Source organism: Heptranchias perlo, chromosome 27 (assembly GCF_035084215.1).
Source record: "Heptranchias perlo isolate sHepPer1 chromosome 27, sHepPer1.hap1, whole genome shotgun sequence".
Taxonomy (NCBI): domain Eukaryota; kingdom Metazoa; phylum Chordata; class Chondrichthyes; order Hexanchiformes; family Hexanchidae; genus Heptranchias; species Heptranchias perlo.
This window is the reverse complement of record NC_090351.1, coordinates 32,810,373-32,832,355: the sequence shown is the minus strand read 5'-3', so window position 1 is coordinate 32,832,355 and position 21,983 is coordinate 32,810,373. Positions and strand designations below refer to the sequence as shown.

Here is a 21,983-nt window from a genome sequence, read left to right as displayed (position 1 = left end):
AGAAATTGATCTTTAACGACCAGTGCCAAAATCCAAGATGAGGAGAGATTAAGATGGCACAAGGGTTTAAGTGCACTGTTTCTCTGAGCTCGGACTCCAGCCCAGACTAATGGCTTGAAGGTGTCTGTAAGCTAGTCCCCAATGTGAAATGAGTGTGGCCAGTGTCAGCCCAGTTCCTGTTAGGCACTAAAGGGGAGATTTCCCACTTTGGTGCCCCCCCCCACTCCCCCCCCAGCATGTGTGAGGACCACAAAGCTGGAAACTGTGCAGCCTACGATTTTCTGTCCTTTAATTGGCAAAAAGAAAAAAAAGTCTTGGAAAAATAAACGGAATTAGTGCATAGTGAATAGATTAAAAAATCAAATTTAATTGCAAATCAATTTTTCGATGCATTTAAGGGGAAGCTAGATAAGTACATGAGGGAGAAAGGAATAGAAGGATATGCTGATAGGGTTAGATGAAGTAGGGTGGGAGGAGGCTCATGTGGAGCATAAACACCGGCATGGACCTGTTGGGCCAAATGGCCTGTTTCATTGCTGTAAATTCTATGTAAATCAATCAGGCATTCCAGCCAGTGTAAAGGTAGAGATCAGGGGATAGATCCTCAACTTGTTGTCCGAGGGTAAAGCAGGCGGAGCGGATCAGTGATTTCCATGGAAATGGAGACCGTGTGGTCTTTGTATCAGCCGACCGATCCACAATGTCAGTTTTAACATCTGAGCAGCAAACTGAATCGCCAAACCAGTATGAACGATGGTGTAGATTGACAATCAGACTCTCGTCTGCTCAACAGGCAAAGGATTTGATACTTTCCGGGGCCAGTAAAAAGAAAGAACTTGCATATATATTGCAGCTTTCACGACCTCAAGACATCCCAAAGTGCTTTACACCCAATGGAGTATTTTTTTTTTGAAGCGTAGTCACTGTTATAATGTGGGAGACACAACAGCCAATACACATAAGGCAAGGTCCTACAAACAGTAATGTGTTCTAAGGATAAATATTGGCCAGGATACCAGGAAGAATTTCCTAATCTTCTTCAAATAGTACCATAGGATCTTTTATGTCTACCTGAGAGGGCAGAGGGAGCATCAGTTTAGCATCTCATCTGAAAGACAGCACTACACTGGAATGCCAGCCTAGATTTTGTATTCAAGTCTCTGGAGTGGGACTTGAACTCATAACCTTCATGACTTGAGAAGCAAGAGTGCTACCCACTGAGCCATGGCTCACACCTAGTAGGTGGACGTCCCCTCAGAGTGGAGGCTGAATGGTGGTATAAGCCTTGCAACCAGACAACATGGAGTGGCTGTAACAGTGGCCAACCTGAAAAAGGTGGAAAGATGGTGGGAGGCGTAAAGAGAAAAAAAACTCAGAGAATAAAGCAAACAAAAAGAAAGTTTAAAGATAAAGCACAAAATAAATACCAACATCATATATAAAAGGTTGTTACCCCAGCCCGATCCAACATCCATATTCCAGCTTTTGCCTATTCACTCCCAAGTCAGCAGTTCCTGGAACTTTTGCGAAACTATAATTAGATTAATATATGATGTGGAGCTTGTGATTTCAAATAAAGCTGTTGGACTATAACCTGGTGTTGTACGACTCCTTACAGATTAATATACTGAGAGATTAGTGTCATTTCTTGGTCATTACCTACCTGCTGACAAGTGGAGCAAACAACCACAGGTTGGCCATGACTACATTCAGAGGGAAGTTAAGCTGCAAAACAGAAAGGGATGTTTACTTATAGTTTACAGATTGAAACATAAGATGTGAAACATACTCCGCTTCAATAGACTTGTTTGTTTCATCAGTCCTTGTGTCTTAATTCACGCATTCTAAATGCACCTTGCGCATTCCTTTCTCCCTTGCAATGTTTTACTGTTTGGGGTTTCGGCGATCAGTATGTCCATCATTAAAAGAAAGGGTTTGGATTAATTCTTAGCATTCTCCATAACACCGTATGTCTCCGCCCTTGCCTCAGCCCATCTGCTGCTGAAACTCTCATCCTTGCCTTTGTTACCTCTGGACTTGACTATTCCAATGCTCTCCTGGCCGGCCTCCCATCTTCCAACAATCATAAACTTGAGTTCATCCAAAACTCTGATGCCCATACCCTAACTCGCACCAAGTTCCGTTCACCCATCACCCCTGTGTTCGCTGACCTACATTGACTCCCGGTCCGGGAACATCTCGATTTTAAAATTCTCATCCTTGCTTTCAAATCCCTTCATGGTCTCGCCTCGCCTCTCCCTATCTCTGTAATCTCCTCCAGCCCTACAACCCTCCGAGATCTCCGCGCCCCTCCAATTCTTGCCTTTTGTGCATCCCCGATTTTAATTGCTCCACCATTGGCAGCTATGCCTTCAGCTGCCAAGGCCCTAAGCTCTGGAATTCCCTTCCTAAAACTCTCCGCCTCGCGTTCCACCTTTCAGACGCTTCTTAAAACCTACCTCTTTGACCAAGCTTTTGGTCACCTGTCCTAATATCTCCTTATGTGGCTCAGTGTCAAATTTTGTTTGATAATCACTCCTGTGAAGCGCCTTGGGACGTTTTACCACGTTAAAGGCTCTATATAAATGCAAGTTGTTGTTGTTGTTAGCATTCAGCTACCTAGACCCCACGCTTTGGAATTCCCTCCTTAAACCTCTCGAGCTCTCCACCTCCCTCTTCTCCTTTAAGAACCTCCTTAAAGCCCATCTCCTTGACCAAGCTTTCGATCACCCCTCCTACTATCTCCAGCATTCATTTTTTCCATTATGCCTCTGTGAAGCACTTTGGGGTGTTTTTCTATGTTAATGATGCCATATAAATGCAAGTTGTAATAGCATTAAAAAATCTTGTGAATTCAACCTCTAATCAGAACTGTAGTCCTACCTGCTAAAGGCAGCACTGTATATATGACAATAATGTGCTGGATTATTAATGGGGAGCCCAAGATGTATTCATTTTTTCTTCTAAACTGAAATGGATCCAAACCCATCTTCCAAAGTGCACCCTGACCACCCAGTCAGCTCACAGACTGCAGAATTCAGTCACTTGATTTCTGTACCACTGCGGTAGAACTGAAGGAGGACTAGATTCAGGATGGCATGTCTCAAAAGGCATCGTAGCGCATTGGGTCGTTGCACAATGCATTTTGAGGAATCTGGGTCAGAATTACAGAAAACTTTACTGGTGCAAGCAGAAAGGAATCCGGGCTGCCCGGGATTCTGAGCATCAGAATTTTTTTTAAAGTCATATACATGTGTAAAAATAAATGATAAGAGGATATTACAGACAGCCCACTATTTCCCAGTATGTAGATGAAAGTGAAGAAACAGACCAAAACAAAATCTAAGTAGATCAGACCCATGCTGCTTTCCATTGCATGAGTTGCTTGCTGAAGTCTTTCCCCAGTGATGAGATTTGCATGAAAACATTAGAATGGAGTTGGAGGAGCTGTTTGGACGAATAGGCTGTTTCTGTGCTGCAACATTCTACCATTCTACACTGTAAAATGGAACTAAAGTATCAGCACAGATTGGAAGTGATGCTGGGAGGCTGTGTGTGGTAACGAATTACCTTGGTCTTGTTACTCGAAAGGTTAGGAAACCTTTGTGGTTATCACAGCTTTGACCTTTTCACTGAAAATGTTGCAGCTTGTGTTCCCTGCACAACATAACATTCTGATTTCACACTGCGGGCGATCAATTTCTGCGACACAAAATCCTCGTACGAGAACAACAGCCATAAGGAAGATAAAAACCATTTGCACAACGCCTCAACAAGAAACAGTTGTAAGGTCATCTTATCTCACAATGCACCAAGTGCTTTTACCAGCAGTATCTTGCATTGTAAAGCTAATATTTGCGCAACACAAGTGTCCGACATTGACCATTCCCAACAACAGAGGCACAACCACCTCCCCATGACATTTAATGCCATTACCAACACCGAGTCCCCCATCATCAACATCCTGGGGGCCACCATTGGCCAGAAACTCAACTGGACCTGCCGCATAAATGCAGTGGCTACTAGAGCAGGTCAGAGGCTGGGTATTCTGTGATGAGTAGCTCACCTCCTGACTCCCCAAAGCCTCTCTGCCACCTACAAGGTACAAGTCAGGAGTGTGATGGCATAGTCTGCACTTGCCTAGATGGGTGCAGCTCCAAAAACACTTGAAGCTCGACACTGTCCAGGAGAAAGCAATCTGCTTGATCGGTAACCCATCCACTGACTTAAATTTTCCACTCCCTCCATCACCGGCACACGGTGGCTGCAGTGTGTGCTATCTACAGGATGCACTGCAGCAAGTCGCCAAGGATTATTCGGCGGCACATTCCAAACCCGCAACCCAGCTAGAAGGACAAAGGCAGCAGCTGCATGGGAACGCCATCACCTTTCCACCATCTACAAGGCACAAGTCAGGAGTGTGATGGAATACTCTCCGTTTGCCTGGATGAGTGCAGCTCCAACAACACTCAAGAAGCTCGACACCATCCAGGACAAAGCAGCCTGCTTGATTGGCACCCCATCCACCACCTTAAACATTCACTCTCTCCACCACCGGCGCACCGTGGCTGCAGTGTGTACCATTTACAAGATGCACTGCAACAACTTGCCAAGGCTTCTTCGACAGCACCTCCCAAACCCGTGACCTCTACCACCTAGATGGAGAAGGGCAGCAGGCGCATGGGAACAACACCACCTGCACGTTCCCCTCCAAGTCACACACCATCCCGACTTGGAAATATATCGCCGTTCCTTCATCGTCACTGGGTCAAAATCCTGGAACTCCCTACCCAATAGCACTGTGGAAAACATTCAAGAAGGCAGCTCACCACCAGCTTCTCAAGGGCAATTAGGGATGGTTTTACCAGTGACACCCACATTCTGAGAATGAATTAAAAAGAAACTAATGAATGGTTTAAGACCAGGGTTCATGCTGTCACAAGCATAGTGGAATTTGGCAGCTTTCGAAGTGACTTCTCAGAACGCGTAACATGCTGTCAACACCTCATGGACTGGATCGCAGCTTCCAGTCCAGTACTGCATGGTGTACCAGGATAAAAAAATTCAAGTGGCAGCAATAACAACACCGTGTGACATGAGGCTAACTGTGCCCGACCAATACCTCCCCCACCCCAGGTGCCCCAAATCGCAGCAGAATTGAACGTCCACAGTTCTGGTCTGAAATGCAACTAACCTGGATTCTACCCAAACCAAAATGTTTCTGTAAGGTTGCTCCCTTACTGGCATAGAGATTCTTAAAATCCAGTTTCACTTATTGCTAATCCTCTTTGGTGACATCACCGTCAGGCAGCAATTCTGATCGACTCCATGGTAACGAGCAGGTGGCAAACGGAAGCTCAAGTCCCGTGGTGTTAGGCCACTCCAGTGACATCACCAACAGGGAGCGTCTGGAGTGACTCCACACAAGAGAGCAGGGTCCGTGACCTCAGGCCAGGCCGAGAACCGTTCTGGAGCTCTCCAACCCCAGGCCGAGAAATCTACATCACTGCTCTGCAGCTGGAGGGGTTCCTTGGGTTGGGCAGCTCGAATGGCTCTCAATCTGGTTTGAGATGGCGGCCGGCCCCTCTTGTTTTGTTTGGAGTCACTTTGGACTCTCCTAGTTGATGATGTCACTGGAGCAGCCCATCATCAGGCAGGGACCAGATGCGAGGTTCTGTATGCCAGTAAACAAAAAAAATGGACATTTTAACACAACAAAGAAGTCTGCTCAGCCCATTATGGGGGTAATTTACATGTTCTGGCTGGGACGGAGGTGAGTGGCTGATGAAAAAATGGGACCAGGAGGCCGAAAAGGCTGAAATGGTATAAATATATTTGATAAGGATTTTAAAAATCTCAACATAATTTACTAAGATATTAAAATAAACAGTTGGAAGTTTTTTATACTTGCATCACAATGCCACTTACAAGCATAACTGATATTACAGGCAGTATAGTGGGTTTGCCCGTAGGAGCAAGGTTCCCACAAAAGTTAAAAGCATACCTCATGTACCAAATCTAATATATAATAGATTAAGAGAATAAGGAAGGCCTCAGTTTAGGGTTTCATCCAAAAGACAGCACTTCTAACAGTGCAGCACTCCCTCAGTATTGCACTGAAGTTGCTTAAGGCTCTGGAGTAGGGCTTGAACCCACTGCCTTCTGATTCAGAGGTAAGAGTGCCAAGATGGACACAATAGCCTTGGTGAGCCAAATGTACCTGTCCCATTCCATACTTCCCTATGTTCATCTCTACCTTTCATTCTCCAGGCCATACTTTATCTCTGGTTGCAAGGCCGGTATAGGCTGAGCTAAAAGTAATAGAACACTCTTAAAACCATGACTGATTCTTGAAAACCTAAGAGTATCAGGAGTAATGGACCATTACTGAGGGATCGCTGTTCCAAAACAGTTTACATAATCATTTCACATCGGTATTCATAAAAAAAAACCACCTTACACAAGCAGACACCGTTTGTTGTCCAACTGTGAATTGCAGTTAAAATGTGGAGAGTGCAAAAATGACCTGAAGGAAAATATTGTTTTTGACCTTGATGTAAACATCCTGACATTTCATGACCATTTGGAGCATAACCTCAAAAGGAAGCCGACATTTTAAAAAATATATTTTTTAATATCATAGTAGGTGCAGCACAGAAGGAGGCCATTCGGTCCATCGTGCCTGTGCCGGCTCTTTGAAACAGCTATCCAATTAGTCCCACTCCCCTGTTCGTTCCCCACAGCCCTGTAAATATATATGTAAATTTTCAACACTTAAGAGTTTTCATTACAAATGAAAACTTTGGACGAATGTCAAGAATGTTCAGCTGCTTGATACTGAAACATTTCACTGAACTAATCTTAAACTTGTTGCTGGGATTCTGGTGGTCTGTTATTCTGATTCAGCCCAGCTGACGCCCAACACAGTTGCATGTTGTAACAAACCAAGTTTTGTTACTAAATGGGCCTGTGTAACTGCTTCTTACTGAAGCCACTTCATGGCTCCAATTTTTTATAAAGGGAGCAAACTGCAAAATATAATGATGCTGACGAGACAATTAAATACAAAAATTAAACAGATAGATGGAAAAATAAACCCATTATAGGAAAACATGGAATTTCTGTGCGGGTTTTTGGATGTTCCTTGTAACTTTGATGGAAGATCGGCAGAAATATTGGGAAAATGGCGTAAATGGCAGTTTACGCTGTTTCTCTGGGTTTCTAAGTTATGGCGGGAGATTGAGGAAACTGCGGAAATTCTAGCCCCGTGGCATTTAAGCAAGACCTGAATTTAATTTTTCTGTGTTTTACTCTTTCAATTCTCCCTACGCCACAGGCAATCACTTAACAAGTAGGTGGGGAGGTGATATGCTCCCAAGCTTGTGGCAACTGGCCATTTGGATATCCTTCATCAATCACCTCACCTCCACTTCATGCCTCTGTGATGGCATGACTGAAATCAGGAACTCATCTTGTGAGGGAGTTGCAAAGAGAAAATCTGCTTCCGAGCAGCCTGCACCACTTTAAACTCTGAGGATGTTGTTGCAATTCTGACTGTCTCTTAGCTGCAAAAAAAAGCAGTTTCGATAAGCAGATCCCAATCTCCTATGAGCTAAAACTTGCACCCTTAAGCGTGACATGACCTAATGTGAATAGGACAGCGTGCCACAGGTTTAATGGCTACCCTTTTCCCATGGCATTTTGCACTGGAGACTACTGGACTGTCCACCGCATTCACCTTTCCATTTCAAAAGACATTCAATATCACCTTATCAGACTGTATTGTTCGGGCTAAAACTAGTAATCAAGTTTATTTATGAGTTAGCTAGTTACTCAAAAGTAGAAGGCACACAAGTAACTAATATTATGACATTCGATTTTCACAATAATTCAACTGCATCTCCAATGAAATGTTACATGGCCAATAACACCACTGTCTCACAGTGGTAACAGGCAATCAAAGCAGAATCTGCAGGTACAGGGAAAATCCATACCTCTTAAGTAATTCTTTCGGGTCTTATAAGAAAGGCTTTAACACTGGAAATATAGAACGGGCAAGGAACTCTAATGAGAAATCTAATGCACAACATATGGGTCTCACATGTGCCAAGGCCTAAAAAAGACAAATTGGAATTTTGACCAGAGTGAAAGTTCATTGACAGTTCAACCACAGAAATTAATGATTGGCTTTCTTCATCCCTTTGCTCTAGGTCAAATGGTTTTCATCTGTGCTGTCAATTTCAACAGATCTATCTCTCCCCATCTGCAAACATCAAAGGCAAGTGGTAATTTCTGACGCAGTTAAAACTTTTGAATACAGGCAATGCCGTCATTGTAGAGAACCAGCTAGGCCAGATAGCCTACATGGAAATGTGGTTATCTCCAAACAGTTTTACATATTGTTTTTCGTAGAATCATAGAAAATTACGGCACAGATGGAGGCCATTTGGCCCATCGTGTCCGTGCCAGCCAAGCTATCTGGCTTAATCCCACTTTCCAGCAATTGGTCCATAGCCCTGTAAGTTACAGCACTTCAAGTGCACATCCAAGTACTTTTTAAATGAGTTGAGGGTTTCTGCCTCTCCCACCCTTTCAGGCAGTGACTTCCAGACATCCACTACCCTCTGGGTGAAAAAAATTCTCCTTAGCTCCCCTCTAATCCTTCTACCAATTACTTTCAACCAATGCCCCTCGTTTTCACAATAATTCAACTGCATCTCCAATGAAATGTTATATGGCCAATAACACCACAGATTCCCTTTGCTGCCTTACAGTGGTAACAGGCAATCAAAGACAATAAAGACAAAAGTCTTTGCCCCATAAAGACAAAAAAAACCTCTTAAGAATAAAGTAACTCAAAAACTGTTTTTAAATCATACTGGGCTCTCCATCTAAAAAGTATAATACAGAAATTTTCCTGTTTGAGGCATGATTGAACTCTGCTTCCATCACACACCTGATCAACACTTTCATACCTGAGAACTCAAGTGTTCAAACAATCCACGCTCTGGTCCCTGTCCAAACATTCTGGGCATTGGGTTATTTTCCAATCTAGAGAAAAAGAGAAATAACTAGTTATAATTGTTATTACAAAGTAACATTCTAATTGTTCGCAAACCCTTTTCTTCTTAGAATTAGAAATTTTTTACCCTTGTAGTTCTGACAGTGCAGAATGTAATGGACCTCACCAGTCTGGTTTCTAGCACATAGGTGAGGATTGCAAGTGAACCTACATTTACCTCCAATTTTGTTATTGTGTAGTTCGATCTAGTCTCTCAGGGCCTTGAGTTACAGGCTAACATAAAAACTTGGCTTAGTTGTATGCATTGGGTGGACTTGCTGGAGCTCCCATTCAAATAATGGATGGTTTTCAGTATTGCTTTCCTGGTAAATTGCTTTCTGCATTTGTTATGTAAATAAGTTAAAGAGTATGTAAATAGTGCTAAATTATCTCTTCATATCACCACCCACATTGTTAAAATTGGATAGCAAGGTGGTGAAGGATAGAATACAAGAGCCTGGTCTTCAGTTGCTTCCAAGCCTTTATTCACAGAGATTCCCCTGACACACACACCACATCCTAGATGAGCTCTCCTATAAAAGGGATACAAGAGAGTGCCCAGTTGATAACCACCACCTGAATACAATTAACACAAATTGACATAAATCATACAATTAACACACATCCGCTCAATGATTTAAAAAGGACAGGTGATGTTTCTGTTACAGCATAAAGGTGCCAAGACCACCAATGTGGCTGTATGGGAGCCAAAGCTTCAATGCTAACCAGCTTCTTTCCGTATTCAATACACCGCTGTAATGAGCAATGACTTTGTGAATTGTAGTTGGGCAATAAGTCTGGCTTTCATAGTTCCAAATTAGTGACGAGCTAATCTGGAAGTAGCAGGCAATATCTGAAAACAGCAATCTTCTACACACAGAGCAGAGTAAAAGAGAAACAGGAAGGCGGGCCTGCTCCGCCAGTGGGAGTGCAGCAGAAAGAACATCGGTGACCTCCATCGCGGATCCCACTGAGGCATCTGGGATCAGTGGGAGGTCACCTCATTCAAACGGCATAGGCGGGCACTTGGGCTGCTGTGGGCACATCTCGGGTGCCCACCGAGAAGCAGGTGGAAAAAATGACTCTAGACCACCGCTTGGCGGGGGGGTCCGCTGACGGACCCTCCCCCCAAAAAGGCGCTGCAGTGATCAGGAAAAGTGCAGGGAAGAATTTCTGGGATGTTCCAGGCCTGTACCGTGGCCTATCCACTTACACCAGGAGTGTGCTGCTGATCCCACCTAAATTCGGGACCCTTATACGTCGTGACCCATCCTGATTTGAGAAATTCAGAAGGCCCGAATTTAGCCCTGCTTGCCTGGCAGAAACCAGGCCGCAGGGCAGTTAAAATCGAGGCAGCGACTTACCCCCATTGATCCCACTTCCTTCCAGCGGGGTGTAATTTTAACTTGCTGTTTTGAGCAGGCACACGGGACACCCACTAGAGGTGGGGGGGGGGGGGGCGGGGGGGATCCTGCTTTAAAAATGCAGGTTGTGCTCTGATGACATCACTGGGGCTGCAATGCAAATTTAATCTCAGGCCTGAGTGGGGAAGCCAAAGTGTCTTTCAGAAAAATAAATGATTTATAATTTTTTGGGGGAGTTTCTTGTGGGCCATGAGGGGCAGGAGTGCTCCTCTGGGCTCCACAAAGAAATCATGGGCCTCCTCTGCTCCAGGTTTCCATCCGCCTCACCCTCCCCCCTCCCCTGTCCGCGATGACCCCCCCCCCCCACCCTCTGATACACTTACCCGACTGCCCAGGACCATTCCTTCGGGTCCCAAACAACAGCCTCCTTGCAGCCCGCAGTCCAGCTCCCGCTCATCCTTCTACACACAACTAGGGGGACAGCGAACGCCGATCCCTGACCCTGCAATCATTCTTTTCATTCCATGGCTGTTTCCTCACTTCCTTGTCGTGCTTTGATCCTTTATTTTGCGGTTTTCCCCACTGAGTTATGCACATCTGTTCATTTTCATCATGTAGCTAGCATGGGCGCAAGCTAGCAGGGCTGATGATCTGAGAGATCTCAACTATAAGGCTGACAGACAGTTTCACAATTGGCAGTATGGGATGGATTCAGCCAGGAAAGGGGGTCAATGGCCCTGGGTGCGTTTGAGACGCTGCCAGAATGCGTGCAGAAAACCAGGAAAGGATTAAAGCATGGAACGAAGCATCCTTCTCAGTCAGGGAGGAAGGATTGTGCTGCTTGCAGACATCGCCACTGATGTCTTGGCTGCTTGCCAGGCAATGTACTTTGGTGCAGCTCGAAGGGATCATATCCTCAGGTCAGTTTTCCTACTCTTCCTGAGCCAATCCAACTAACAGAAGCAAAGTCCTTCTACACCCTCCTCAGAAGGACTGAGCACAAATCTTGGTTAAGACTAGGTACTTAACAAAAATCTCATTCGGGCGAGACTCCATTGCAAAACTGTTGCAGATAAGAGGCTCTCTCTTTTGCCCACATTTGGTTCATTTAGGTTTTGTGCTCCATCCTTTTTCTTTACTGAAATAAAAACACAAAACATTGGAAAAGCTCAGCAAGTGAGGCAGCATCTGTGGAGAAAGAAACAGAAGACCTTTCGTCAGAACTCGACCTGAAACATTAACTCTGTTTCTTTCTTCACACATGCTGCCTCACTTGCTGAGCTTTGCCAGCGTTTTCTGTTTTTATTTCAGATTTCCAGCATCCGCAGTATTTTGCTTTTCATTTCTTTACTGACATGGTTGCAGACAGTGTAGTTGTTTGCAATGGTGATGTGCGTCAGAGATTCAGCTGCAGCTACTCTTTGGAGTGGAAAACTGTGCCCTCCCGAACCTTGCCCCAGGAGATTTGATAAGTTAAGTCGAGTCCGCAGTAGGGCAGATCGCACATGTTCAGTGGAATTAACGGACCCCCAAAAAGGCCATTTTTTTCATTCAGTACTTAATGTTCTGATGGTGAGTTTCCCATTTGAATAATGTATGTAATTTGAATGGGGAGGGCGACAAAGAGCAGGTCCTGGCAATTCCCCAACCAGGATGGAAAAAGAATTCGAGAGAGCGAGAGGCAACCAGCTTAGGGTTGTCTTGTGCATCTCCAGGTTACAAAGGAGACTTGGCAGAGGGCTGGGAGCAGTACCACAACTTACATTAATTAAAGCATCTTTAGTTAATAACCTGAAGCACTTCAGATAGAAACAGGCGCTGGACCTTTCTGGGGGAGGTCAGAGAGGTGACTGACGCTTGGCTATAAAGACTTTTAAAGGAAGAGAGTGAATAGAGAGACAGAGGGGTTTAGGGAGGCAGTTCCAGAGAGTAGGGCCGAGATAGCTGAAGTATCTGCCATCGATGGTGCAGTGGAGGGTGTGTACAGGAGGACAGAATCAGAGGACCAGAGTCCATGGGATGGGCCGTAAGTGTGGAAAAGGATTCAGAGGTAGAACGGGGCAAGGCTTTAGAGCGATTTGTAGATGAGGAAGAACTGGATGCGTCGGGAGACAGGGGGCCAATGTAGGACGGTGGAAACGGAGGTGATGGGTAAGGATGCAGGCGGCAGAGTACTGGACACCCAAGAGTTTTGTGGAGGGTGGTCGTCGGATGTTAGGAGGCCGGTAAATAGAGTTTTGGAGAAACTGAGTCTAGAAGTGACAAAAGTGTGTATCAGGTTTTTCGGTTGTGAGGTCGGGGCAGAGTTACACAATGCTGCTAAGGCCCTTCCCAGCAGGAGATGGCATTGCTGGCACAGGCACGATGGGCCGAATGGTCTCCTTCTGTATGATTCCATGCTGCACTGGGAGACCAAAGGAAATGATGAATGAGAATCTAATAGAGTGCCTTCAACCTTGATTACTTTCTTTTCATAAAACACCAATGTATCATTTTCTGCTCATTACACAGAAGATTGTGCATTATAACTGGGAACTGAGGAAAATTACTCAGGGGAGGAAAGTGGGGGAAACATAAACCACTATATATATTCCTACATTCCCAATATACAAACACCATCAAAATCATGTGACACATACATGCACACACAAAAACACACATCGTAGAAAAGCTTTTGGAAGAGAATGAAGTGGTTTAACCCCACGCAGAGTCTCACTCACTTGGACACTGCAGCTGCCAAGATTCCAATGCTGGACTCCTTTGGAGGCATAGAGGAATGGCCAGTGGCCGTGGTCACACTCAGGCTAATGGTAGCATATCCCTTCTCAGATGTAGCTATACTGGAGAGAATTAGAAAAGTGACATTTCGTTATTATAATTCAGTTCATTGTATTGATATTAAACCAAAACCAAAGAAAATAAACGCGTATGTATTGTCTACTACACAAGCGTTGAATACTTCCAGGCCAGGTATTGTACTTCCCCGACATTACCCTCACTACACACCTCAACTTCAGGAACTGTGGTCCCTGCCAAAGCCCAAAATGGAGGTTGCTGTCAGTGCATCAGGTGACAGTAATCAAATTGAGGGTTCAGATTAAATGATAGAACAAATTTGCATTTATATAGCACCTTTCATATCCTCAGGATGTACCAAAGCACTTTACAGCCAACAAGATACTTTTGAAGTTTAGTCCCTGTTCTAAAATAGGCAAACACAGCAGCTAATTTGCACACAGTAAAGTACCCCCAACTGCAATGAGATAAATGACCAGATAATTTGTTTTAGTGAAATTGGTTGAGGGAAAAATGTTGGCTAACAACTCAGGGCAACTCCCCAAATCGTCTTCAAATAGTGCCATGGAATCTTTTACATCCACCTCGAGCATGCAAATGGGGCCTCAGTTCTTCATTGAAGTGTCAGCCTAGATTATGTGTTCAAGTCTCTGGAGCGGGACCTGAACCCAACTGCTTCACTGCTGTCCTTTAGCGAAGAAAACCTGCTGTCCTGAGGGAACTTTCCGAGGCACGCTAATGAGGTAAGGTGGGGGATGTTCCTGGCCTCCCACCTCATTTCCCAGTTTGTCCATTTGCTGGGCACTCCAGGGCAGCGGCACGAAGAATATGGCACTATGGCATGCGCATGGGCCCCTAATAACCAAAGAGTCTCTGGGGGTCTCGGAGCAGGCTGAAGACTTGCAGGTTATTCCATTTTTTGAGAGGCTAGTCAGCTAGGATTTAGACCTCCACGAGAAAACAGGAGGTCCCAGTGTCTGAGGCCTGTGGTGCAGCTATAAACCAGAGACCTTCAACTCTACCTCATTTTTCCATCCCTTCTACCAGTGCCAGGCCCGGTCTGGGGGTGAGCGATGCCTGGGGTGCTACAAAATTAATGATGCTGTCTGCTTCGGTTTGGGAATAACGAATAATGGCACAAACATATAGCATTCATCTCATTCCAGACTCACCAGCAGATGCCTTTAAAAATTCAAATTTAAAAAACCTTTCAGCACAATGTGTTGAACATTAGATGTTCCAGTGATGAACACAGGTCTTTAGCGAGTGATGCTGTCTGGTAAAAGAATAAAGCTGCAGGTGGTTCTCCGGTGAGAGATCGGGGGGAACACCTGGAGAATTCCGCCATTTCACCAGGGTTTCTGCCGATTTTACGGTAGGCGATCGGAGAGCCCCGTGGAAATTCAGGGCCTGTTTCCCTTGGAGCTCACACAGCAGAGACCTGGAGTGTGTTTCCTGCAATGCAGTTGTGACATACACTAGGGAACCGAAGACAGAGATCATGAGGCTCGTCACATCATTTGGCCACGGTTGAAACTTTGCTATGTTTTATCTGCATGATCAGATATGAGGAATGTCCAATACTTGTGCTGATGCAAGGCTGAGTTATGTTGGAGGGAACAGTGGAACTGTGGCTTTGATTACTTTCAGATGGCATAAAGTTGGGAATCATGCTCGTTACATATTTGTGTTCTCCAATTTGTATCCCATCACATAAAAGGACAAAACGCTCCACAAGATTCTTTCAAGGGTTATAGTCAGTTATACATTTGTCCGGGAAGGCGGCCTTTTTAATTAGACCCATTCAGCAGTTTTGTGAAGCTTTCAATTTTACACCAAAGTCCGAATGTTTAGCCACATTGCGATTGCAACTGTGGCTTGGTGTCTACAGCATGAGTTTCTGCAGCATGATTCCATGCACATAAAGTTTGTAGTTGACACAGGACTTTGTGGATTCTGTGTGTTTGAATACTTGCCAGTTTTAATGATCCCTGTGTAGCTGGAGTGCCCGGATTGGCTCAAAGTCAAAAGTAGAGACAGCAGAAATGTTTATCTGTCAATCATCGTTTGAACTTTGGGACACAATGGTTTTCTCTTGTTCTGTGCACTCAACAACAACAACAACAACAACAACTCGCATTTATATAAAGCGTTTAACGTCGTAAAAACATCTCAAGGCATTCCTGTGATTTGAAGTTGTGGCTTAAAGCAGAGTCAAGCTCAATGCTGACGAATAGCATGTTATGAAAGCATAACCACTGTGGTACATGACTGATGTGGAATTGGCAGCAGTTAAAGTCAGCACCACAGCAGGAAGATTGCCCTTACGCCTGCTACTTTAATGTGTTTTTGTTGGGTGTACAGGGGTTGCTTTGTTTTTACAGTTCATTCGGTGGTCCCCCAGAGCCTGCCCTACTATTTATACTCAGGCTGTGCTTTAAGAGAACAGAATAAAGCCAGATATCAATTAGACTTGCTGAGTTGCTGTGTGTGCAGTGGGAGGACACTTCTATCTAGAGGTCTGCTGTTTTTTTTCCAAAAGGTACTTGTAATGGAAGTGATGTCCTTCCTGCTTCATGTTCGAAGATATTTCCTCATTCTATCTTTTTTTTAGGATTTCAGCTGAGCCAATGCACTAGGGTTATAGAGAGGATCTATGGCTGCTCGCATTTCCTATGTCTTTGCCCCTGAGCCATGTGGGCATAAGCAAATAGTCAATCCTGGTTAGGGGTTGATTAAAGCAAATGTGGGTAATTGCCACAGCCATTAAAAGGGGTGTCATGCCCAAAGAAAAATTCCATTCGGCTTTGTTTCAAGTTTGGAATAGTAAACAGCCCATACAGTCAGCTGAGGGGGGGGGGGGAACAGGGGTGTGGGGGAGGAACGGAGGGGTGGGGGCTGGGTGGAGTTTGCTTTCCACTTCCCAATTATCTGGGTGGTCAGAACATCTAATAATGATTACCATCCTGTTGAAAAAGGATTTGTGATTAATACATTTGTCTATTGTTAGAAGTCTACATCTAAGGTGTAAGAAACTGCCTGGACCATTTGCTGCTAGCTTTCCCTATTTTCATCTGTCTTCACCTTTTAACTCCATGTCACGATGGTGAGGTGGAACTCCATGGAGCTGGAATGTTACATTGATGCATGACTCATTTCAAAGGTTCTATGAGTTGGAACACTTGGCATTTCAATTATGGTCTTAAGTATAAACGAGAGTTAATTACTTTATTGCTGTTTAGATTTTAATGGGTGCAGTCGTGTATTGATTATCATACTGGACCAGCAATCCTGAGGTTATGAGCTTAAAACCCACACAGCAAGTTGTGAAATTATATTCAATAAATCTGGTAGATTGTGAGCTGGCATCTGGAATAATGACCATGAAAGCTGCCAGACTGTAGTGAAACCCAACTGGTTTCCTAATGTCATTCGTGGAAGAAAACATGCCACCCATATCTGATCTGGCCTATATGTAACTCCAGTTCGCACTATAAGGTTAACTCTTAATATCCTCTAAAGTGGCTTAGCGAGATACTCAGTTGTATATTTAGGGCAACTAGGGATGGGCAATAAACGTGACCATGCAAGCTGAGCCAAATGACAGAAACAAACAATTTTTCACTGCTGTATAAATTTATGCCTTGCACAAAGTCAAATTTTAGCCTGAACTGTCAGCATAGTGTCTTTCCGCCTATCAAGGCTGTGAGAAGTGTACACTGCAGCACCCGCTACTTCCAGTTGATATCCAGTGGTACAATGGTGGGTTGTTAGCCCTACAGAATACTACTTCATTCACTTCACACAGGTTAGGTTTTGGTTCACAGGAGGCCAGACCTCCCTAGGGGAGCTTTTGTGGTGAGCACGATCAAAGTGTGCAGAAAGAGGACTGAATTATGACACTCTGTTTTCTCTGTTCATTAATGATTTCTTTGCTATCCTGGCCTATACAAATACATCTGTCGGAGGTAACGTTGTTAGTTGGTTTGATGCTAGTATGTCTTCTTTCTGATGGCATGACATGCCCAGGACAACAGTAATCTAATTGAGGCGTTCAGGTGCCATCTTAAATTGTGACAATGAATTTTGTGTGATTTCTAGTGGTCATCTAAATGCTGAGGTTAGATTACATGGCTTTGGTTCGAAGGCTGTAATATTAACTATAAAATAGATGTGGCAGGATATCGGCAGAACTATGGAGAAATTACATCAGTGGCTAAAAGTGGCCATTTATGCCGTTTCTCCAGGGTTTCCACTGATCTCCTTCCAAATTTACGGTGAGTGATTAGGAAAACCATGCAGAATTTTAAATCTGTACTATTTTATGTTGGGGCTAGACCATGTGGACATGGACGCCTTTAAAGTTATTGGGGAAACTTTGTGTCTCTGGTGGTAAACGCTCAACGTTCTGACATTAATTGTACTCTTTTTGCGTGATCCACAAGTCTTACATGAGAAGGGATAGGAACATAGGAACAGGAGTAGGCCATTCAGCCCCTCGTGCCTGCTCCGCCATTTGATAAGATCATGGCTGATCTGTGATCTAACTCCATATACCTGCCTTTGGCCCTTTTCCCTTAATACCTTTGTTTGCCAAAAAGCTATCTATCTCAGATTTAAATTTAGCAATTGAGCTAGTATCAATTGCCGTTTGCGGAAGAGAGTTCCAAACTTCTACCACACTTTGTGTGTAGAAATGTTTTCTAATCTCACTCCTGAAAGGTCTGGCTCTAATTTTTAGACTGTGCCCCCGACTCCTAGAATCCCCAACCAGCGGAAATAGTTTCTCTCTATCCACCCTATCTGTTCCCCTTAATATCTTATAAACTTCGATCAGATCACCCCTTAACCTTCGAAACTCTAGAGAATACAACCCCAATTTGTGTAATCTCGCCTCGTAACTTAACCTTTGAAGTCCGGGTATCATTCTAGTAAACCTATGCTGCACTCCCTCCAAGGCCAATATGTCCTTCTGAAGGTGCGGTGCCAGAACTGCTCACAGTACTCCAGGTGCGGTCTAACCAGGGTTTTGTATAATGATGGGAGGGCAAAAAGTTATTCAGTCCATGAAGTGATCTGGGCTTTTCCTCTCTAGATTCATTGGATAATAATCCTCAGCTAATTGCATACCAAGGAATTCTACATTCTGTGTGTATGTAGGTATCAGCTCCTCATAAAAGGGATTTTCTTTTGGCAATCAATAGAACATGCTCCATGGAACCAGCTGAAGATTTTGTTACAAATTGGGGCTGGGTTACTTACACTGCAGCATGTTTCTCCAGTCCTGGTATGATTCCGTCGAGTATCGCTGAACCCTCGTCCAGGAGGAAGGACAGCTTCACTCCTCTGGACTGCAGAACTCTAGCTATGTTTCTGGCTCCACTGTTTCCTCCAACCTGTGGATCAGAAAGAAAGACAGAAAGACTTGCATTTATATAGCGTCTTTCACGACCGTAGGACATCCCAAAGCACTTTACAGCCAATGAAGTACATTTTGAAGTATAGTCACTGTTGTAATGTAGCAAACGTGGCAGCCAATTTGCGCACAGCAAGGTCCCACAAACAGCAATGTGATAATGACCAGATCATTTGTTTTAGTGATGTTGGTTGAGGGATAAATATCGGCCAGGATACCGGGGAGAACTCCCTTGCTCTTCTTTGAATAGTGCCATGGGATCTTTAATGTCCATCTGAGAGGGCAGTCGGGACCTCGGTTTAACATCACATCCGAAAGACTGCTCCTCTGTCAGTGCAGCACTCTCTCAGCACTGCACTAAAGTGTCAGCCTGGATTTTGTGCTCAAGTCTCTGGAGTGGGATTTGAACCCACAACCTTCTGAGTGCTACCACTGAGTCACGGCTGACATCTAAAGATCCAAGACACTTTGTCGCCTCTGCATCCAAACCTGTCTCGTGACTGATACAGTTTTCGCAGCAAAGTCACAAGTAAGATCTTTTCACCGTACCCACGTGCTTCACATCATGCAGAAGCTAGAAGTACTGACTGGACGTACATTATCCTTTCCAGCAGTTTCCCTAAGTTTGCTGTGTTTGGTCACTTTACAGTGATAGCAGTATGTGTAGTGGTTTTTTTAAATTTGTCGTGTTAATGTATGGAACTGGAGCCGTGGCCGTAGTGTTTCTGTTTCTTAATTAGCGGCCAAAATTTCACTGAACATGAACGAAGTTGTATTTGTTTAGAGACACACAGCTAAATATGCACACCAGTTCCACTGGGGTACAGCCGCCTCCCTGCTGAGAGGGTTTGTTAAGATACCAGTGAGCCACAGCTGGAGAGATAGACTTGACTTGCAATGCTTGATGAGGCATTTTAAAATGCCTTCTGCACTTATAATGAGTTTCAGTAAGTCTAAGCTTAAATGTTAATTGATTTTGAAACAATCTCCCTTACCCATTGTGTAGAACAGGCAACATTTTTGCAGCTTCTGAGTGAAAACTGACTTCTTCAGTTCTCAGTTCTTCTTACTAGGAACAGAAATAGGCCATTCAGCCCCTTGAGCCTGTTCCACCATTCAACTAGATCGTCCCTTAATCTTCTATACTCAAGGGAATACTGTTGAAAAACTGCTAATTCCACTCCTCCTGACTGTGCATCATTGGTATCACGTGATACACATTTTCTTTGAAGGATTAGGGCCTCGTGCTTAACCAAATTTATGCTAAGCGGCCAATGCTGCACTATCCTTTACACTCGGAGCAAATCAGGAAAGGAGGGAAGAGAAGGAAATCTTTGAGAAAAGTGTATATTCTTTTCCAAGCCTTTTAACCACCATACTTAAAGGAGAGAAGAACTTGCATTTTTATATGGTGCCTTATCATGTTCTCATGACATCCCAAAGTGCTTTGCAGCCAATGAACTACTTTTGAAGTGTAGTCACTGTTGTTATGTAGGCAAATAGGGCAACCAATTTGCACACACGAAGGTCCCATAACTGAATAAATTGGTTTAGTGTAAGGAAATATAGGTTTAGAAAGTATTTCGGGGAACCAGGCTCAAAAGGGTTTAATAGTCAAGGCTTTGGCTGAAATTGCTGTGTCACCAAAAGGACTGCTTTTGAATTGACTTACTGAAGCTGCAGGATGACTAACAGCCATGAGCATCCTGACATTGCAAAATAAGGGAGGAACATAATGGTATCTCTATTCCTTCAGACATACGGGAATGATGAAGCTAGCTAGAACTCCCGTTATCTTCAAGACCTATAGGGTGATTGCAGGGACTGAGAAACATTGTGCAAATGATAAAGGAGAGATAAGTGGGGGGCCAGGGCCACAAAGTTAATAAAGTATTAGTATATTCAATTGGAGTCAAGTCGAATCATTCTGTCATTACGAAGTGATGTTGGCCAGGACACTGGGAAAACTCGCTCCATCTTCAAAAAGTCCCATGGGAATTTTTAAGTTCAACAGGGCCTCAATTTAACATCTCTTCCAAAATATGGCACCTCCGACAGTGCAGCTGTCCCTCAGTACTGTACTGAAGCGTCAGCCTAGATTGTGCATTCAAAACCTGTACTGGCACTTGAACCCGCAACGTCCTGATTTAGAGGTGAGAGTACGACCACACAGCCAAGCTGACATATGCCTACTTTCACAAGGAGGAAATCTCCGAAAGCTTGTGAATTTAAAATAAAATTGCTGGACTATAACTTGGTGTTGTAAAATTGTTTACTACTTTCACATACTTTTGTTCTTTTAATGACTTCTCATTGCCTCGTTGATGTGATCTTTATATATCACCCACCAGTTTTCAACCTCATTCTGGCTTTTTTTTTATAAACACCTGCCACTCAGCTCATTAACTTCCTCTCTGTGACAGGATTCCTGACTCTTAAACTTTTACATGTTGGGTGCCTCCCTCCTTTGTTTTAAGTTCTATAGACGAGCTTGCTCATCTCTCTGTTCTGATGAAAGGTCTATATCCGAATCATTCATCCATCGTTTCTCTTTTCAGATGCTGATGGGCCTTTCGCTTTATTTAAATTTCAGATTTCCAGCATTTCCATTTCCCCCCCTCCCTCTCATTATTAAATATAAAACATATAAAATTATATTACCAATAAAGTACAACATCTTGCTAATCACAAAAGAACACCTCAAGGGTTTGTTACAGCCACAGAAATAATAAAAGGACAACTTTGACACCCGGCTGTCCCCAAGTTCTGCACTTGGCTTTGATTTACCTCTTCATCATGTCCAATCCCAATGTAGAATGATCGACAAGGTTTGTAGTCTCTTTTCAAAAGGAATTCCAGGCCTTGGAGAATTCCCTAGAAATAACATTAACATGTTAAATTTCAGCATGGGGATTCTCATCTACTTGTAAGGTACGAATGTTAAACTTCATGCTGTGACAGAAATTCCACAATTAGGGACACAATCGTTGAACAAGTTTCTTTCATCATACCACAGAATGCTATAACACCGGAACAGGTCACCTGTCGATGTTTTTTTCCACATGAGCCATCTACTCTAATCCCACTCTCCTGCTCACTCCCTACAGTCTTTAACATTCCTCTCTTTCAATCAAGCGTCTATCCCTTTTAAAAGAACTTACGGGCTCTGCTTCAACAATGGTTTTTGGCAGATAATTCCACGTCCTAACCATCCTCTCTCTGTAAAGACATTTTATCCAACCTCCTCTAATTCTTTTCCTGATTATCTTAAATTTATTTCCTCTTGTTACTGTCTGGCTGACCAGTGCAAACAACGTATTACTATTTGCCCTAACGTAACACTTCT

At 43.9% G+C, this 21,983-nt stretch overlaps 1 protein-coding gene and 1 long non-coding RNA gene across 3 annotated transcripts in view; one reads left to right on the top strand and one right to left on the bottom strand.

Moving 5' to 3' along the window:
• The window catches only part of LOC137344549 (uncharacterized), a 103,098-nt gene that overhangs the window by 30,802 nt on the left and 50,313 nt on the right, over positions 1-21,983 (top strand). The window lies entirely within an intron of this gene.
• LOC137344547 (N-fatty-acyl-amino acid synthase/hydrolase PM20D1-like) overlaps positions 1-21,983 on the bottom strand; it is a 51,234-nt gene that overhangs the window by 17,616 nt on the left and 11,635 nt on the right. The window contains exons 3-7 of the mRNA XM_068007593.1: positions 21,425-21,511; positions 18,484-18,617; positions 13,146-13,265; positions 8,976-9,051; positions 1,664-1,725 (exon numbers count right to left, since the gene is read on the bottom strand). Of these exons, the coding sequence (XP_067863694.1) occupies positions 1,664-1,725; positions 8,976-9,051; positions 13,146-13,265; positions 18,484-18,617; positions 21,425-21,511 (479 nt within the window). The remainder of the gene's footprint in view (positions 1-1,663; positions 1,726-8,975; positions 9,052-13,145; positions 13,266-18,483; positions 18,618-21,424; positions 21,512-21,983) is intronic.